At 62.1% G+C, this 4,220-nt stretch overlaps 1 protein-coding gene across 1 annotated transcript in view; it reads right to left on the bottom strand.

The window, feature by feature from the left end:
- Nucleotides 1-203: 203 nt before the first annotated feature.
- Nucleotides 204-4,220, bottom strand: part of MLXIPL (MLX interacting protein like) — a 17,612-nt gene continuing 13,595 nt past the window's right edge. Inside the window, exons 10-17 of the mRNA XM_027905474.1 lie at nt 3,966-4,208; nt 3,632-3,809; nt 2,865-2,977; nt 2,589-2,708; nt 2,250-2,377; nt 1,818-1,941; nt 739-868; nt 204-345 (exon numbers count right to left, since the gene is read on the bottom strand). Coding sequence (XP_027761275.1) covers nt 224-345; nt 739-868; nt 1,818-1,941; nt 2,250-2,377; nt 2,589-2,708; nt 2,865-2,977; nt 3,632-3,809; nt 3,966-4,208 — 1,158 coding nt within the window. The 3' untranslated portion in view covers nt 204-223. The remainder of the gene's footprint in view (nt 346-738; nt 869-1,817; nt 1,942-2,249; nt 2,378-2,588; nt 2,709-2,864; nt 2,978-3,631; nt 3,810-3,965; nt 4,209-4,220) is intronic.

Here is a 4,220-nt window from a genome sequence, read left to right as displayed (position 1 = left end):
CTCTCATCTCCCCCCAGCCCCTGTCTCCCTCCCAGCCTAGTCCGACTCTCCCCACCCCGGTTTCACCCCTCCTCCATCCCCAGAGCCCCCCCCGCCCCTGCCAGTCGTGCCCCAGAGCATCCTCAGGGTGAAGAACCAGGCGAGGCCCGTGGCACAGCGAGTCCTTTATCGGGGGGGAAGATGGGGGGCAGCCGGAGCCCCTGGGCCGCCCCCCCCGGGGCAGTCAGGAGGAGGAGGCGCCGCGTCCCAGCGCCGCCACCGCCCGCGCCGCCTGCTCGGGGACACGGGCAGGGTCGCTGAGGATGGAGGTGGAGACGCTCAGCTGCCGCAGGGAGCTCAGGACGGCTGCGGGGACAAGGGACAAGGGGGACAGGTCACTGCCCGACGCCCCTCGGGGGCTGCGAGGGGTGACCCACCCTGCGGGAGATGGCGCTGCCCATCCCTGCTCCAGCTGCTGGAACAGTGGGACAGGTCCCTGCCACAGCCCCCAGCAGATGGGGCGAAGGGAAACCCACCCTGTGGGGCTTTGGGGAGGGCTGAGCCTGCCCTGCCAGGACACCGGGTTAGGGCACAGAAAGCTCATCTGGGAGGTGGGGATGAGAGGAGCAGGGCAAAGCACTGAGAGCAAGCCCCGGGACATCCCACGGATCAGCCCCTCCCTCCTTCCCTCAGGACACCGCTGTCGTTTTCCCCTCAGCCTTTCCCTTGGTACCCACCCAACTACCTCAGGACACCTACTCGGCCGAAGCGCTGGGAGGGAGCAGTGCTGGTCCAGCCAGGCCAGGGATGTCTGGGTGAGGCTCTCCATGCTGGCCGTGGACACCATCCCATTGAAGGACTCGAAGAGGGGCCGCATGATGATACTGAACTGGTGGGAGCAGAGGAGTTAAGGACCAGCCCTTGCCACAACCATGGGCTCCCACCTGCCAGGCGTGGGCATCACCCCCCTCTCTGGGGTAGTGGGAGAGCTGTGTAACCCCTGTCATGACTGCCAGCAAAGTGCCCAGGAGCAGGGTGGGACACCAGTGTGTCCAGTGTGCTCCCCCAGCCTGCAGGGACCAGGGATTTTGATCTGGGAACCAGAATCTGGGACGGGTGATTTTGTGCATGCAGTGATCCACACAGATACCTCCAGTGTCCTGGAGCCCATGTTGGCTTTAGGATACTCAGTGTCCTGAGGAAGGAGCTCCCCAACTCTGAGGAGAGGGGCCACCTCTCCCTCACCCAGATGTCCTGCACTGGATGTGACTGTGGGCAGCTGTGCCTGCCCACCCTTCTGCCACTTGGGATTTCACAGGCCTCACAGTCTCTGCAAGATTAATGGTCCCAGTGTGTCTAATCCCTGCTCACGGAGGAGCAGATCCAGCCCTTTGCTCACAGGTTTCCTTGCCCTTGGTCCTCTCCTTTCCTGGATTTCCAAGGTGTGCCATGCAGCCACCAAGACCAAGCCATCATGTCCCCAGCCTTGTGTCTGGACCTCTCCTAATCCCTGGTTGATGGCTGCTGCCTCTCAGAGCCCGCTCCCATCTCACCAGGAGCAATTCCCTTCACGAGCTCAGCTCCACTTTCCATTTCCCTGAAGACTAATCATTTATTCCTGCTATTTTTGCTCCCTTGTAACAGAAGACTCCTCCTAACCACAGCATCTTGGCATGTTCCCACCATGTGCCCTTGGCTGGGGAACATCTCCTTGGGTCTCCTCCAGGGCCTATAGAGCCAGAGGGACCCCAGAGACCTGGCAGCAGCGGGTGAACCAGAGCACCTGGTGTCTGGTGGAGGGGTCAGAGGGAGCAGCAGGCACTGGCCCCAAAGGATACGATCCAGAACTTCCAGTTCTGCAGCGTGGAGGAGCGGACGTACTCGTCGAACATACCGCGCATGTGGTCGAAGCGCTGGCGCGTGATGGGCACCCCCGTGGCTGGCAGCTGCTCCTGGCACAGGCTGTGGGGCACAAGCAGTGCCGTGGGGCCGTGTTTGGGAGGCACAAGGGCTGCCCATAGGGCCCAACAGGACCTCAGAGGCTCCCTCAGGACTCAGCTCTCAGCAGGGGTGGGCAAGCAGTGTCCCTCTCCCACGCTGGTCCCAAGCAGCAACTGCCTCTTGAGCATCAGCCCTCTCCCAGCCAGGGTTTTAGGAGGTTCAGGTGCTCCAGGAAGACCTACCATGTCTTGCTGCCACCCCAGCACTGCCACTTGCTCTGCCTGGACACCCTGAAGCAGGCAGTGCCCCCCAGCCACATCCCCCCTTACTTGATGGAGCTGTTGAGCTCCTCGATCTGCTCCCGCAGCCGCTGCGCCTCGTCCTGCAGAGCTGCCCGCTCCTGCTGCAGCTTGCAGATGTACTCGGCTGTCTTCTGCAGGGTGGTGGCCTTGCTGACCTGGGGGGCCACAGGGTGAGAGGGGAAAGGGGACCAGATCACCCTGGCACAGTCTCCAGAGCCCAGACCGCCCTGGCACGGCCACACGGTGCAGGTCTCCCCGTGCCTACAGGGGCAGGAGCTCTGTGCTCTGGGGCAGAGCGGGGATGCAGCATCCCCAGGTGTGACACACCGTGTCCCTGCGTGCCCAGAGCTGGGCCTGGGTGCTCACCTTGATACTGGGCTGGGTGCTCAGCGTGCTGACCAGGCTGTGCAGCGTGGTAAAGCCCAGCTTGATGTTGAAGCGCCTCTTCTGCTCGGCGGAGATGTGCGTGATGCGGCGGCTCTCCAGCTGTGGGGCAGCGCTGTCAGGCACCTCCCGGCAGCGGGGGCAGCCACGGGCCACCAGCCCCAGCAGGGACAGGCTGGCCCAAAGCTTGCAGTGAGGGTGGATGGAGTTTTGGGGGGACAGGAGGAAAGGGGGGTGCATATGGAGCTCCTGCCGTACCTTGTTGGACTCAGGCCTGCCCCGACGGGGCACGGTGTGGTGCATGGAGATGCCAGTGCCCAGCCCTGCAGTCAGTCCTGGAGAAGCCTGGCTGGGCTTGCGCCAGTTGCTGCCTGGAAAATGGAAAATGCTGCTTTGGGGAGAGGGCAGCAGCAGCCCCTTGTGACAGAGTGACACGTGTCACACACTGGCACAGGCACAGGGAGCACCCACAGCCCTGCCCCTACCCTGGGGCACGCACCCCTCTGACTGGGATGCTCCGCTCCAGCCTCTTAACCACACATTACCCCAAATCCCACTCATTTACAACTGCTCAGAAATGGGAACATCTGGGATGGGACATTTTAGATTCCCGGTGTTTCTTGGGGTGGAAATATCCAGCAAGAGTCCCAAGGGCAGCGAGGTTGTGGTGTGCAGCACCAGACTGAACTGGGAACGGCACCAGAGCCTGGTTTCCAGCGGCCGCGCTGGTTTCCGCGGGTGAAAGCAGGCACTTCCTGCTCCAAAACCAAGCTCCGGGGTTTCAAAACCACAGTCAGACATTTTGCTCTGTTTTTGTCTTTTCCTATTTCTGCTTTTTGCCCCTGTAGAAGGAGGCAGGTGAATGGGCTGCGCCTTCCCCGAGGGGAGGAACCTTCTGTGCTCGGTTGGGTGAAGGGAAATAGCTGGGACTGAAGCCGAAATGAAACATTCCCACAACGTTTGGTCCAAGCTCTCTGCAGGAATAGTGGTGCCCTGTGGAGCTCCTTGGGGTGCCCCTGACTTACCACAAGCTGAGGTGGGGGACAGCTGCTCTGCCTTAGGGACTCTCAGGGAGCCCGGTTGCGTGCCCGCCAGCGGCACCGGCACCACTGGGGAAGGGCTGGAGCCAGGATCCAGTCCTGGGCTCAGCTGGGCTGTTCTGGAGAGGAAGGTGGCAGGGACTTTGGGAACAGTGCTCTGCTGCTGGGAGAAGGCAGAGGGAAGGGGAGTTAGGGGGTCAGCACCCCACATTTGGCACTGAAAGCCAAACCTCCACAAGGCAAAGGGAAGTACAATCCCATTGAACCATCTGCAGAGGCAGCTTTAGCCCCAGAGCCCCAGGAAAGGTGTGTCTCCCACCTCTGCCCTGGTTCTTTTACAGAAGACACTCAGGTGACTCCTGCCACCTCCAGCCACATGTCCCCTCCTTTCCCCCGTGTCTGCCCAGCCCACAGCAAAGTTTGACTCCCTCTGAGCCCTGTCCCCCCCGCCCCTTCTCCCCCTCTCCCCCAGCAGCCAAGAGGGGGCAATTCCCAACCTGGATAGGGCAATTCCCAACGTGGGGAGGGGGGGACAATTCCCAAGCTGGGAGGTAGGTGAGTGCTTACCGGGGAG

The sequence above is a fragment of the Empidonax traillii genome, unplaced genomic scaffold, assembly GCF_003031625.1.
Source record: "Empidonax traillii isolate 1590-97213 ecotype Southwest subspecies unplaced genomic scaffold, ASM303162v1 scaffold1158:size169731, whole genome shotgun sequence".
NCBI lineage: Eukaryota > Metazoa > Chordata > Aves > Passeriformes > Tyrannidae > Empidonax > Empidonax traillii.
The sequence above is the reverse complement of the archived record's forward strand: the minus strand, read 5'-3'. Positions and strand labels throughout refer to the sequence as shown.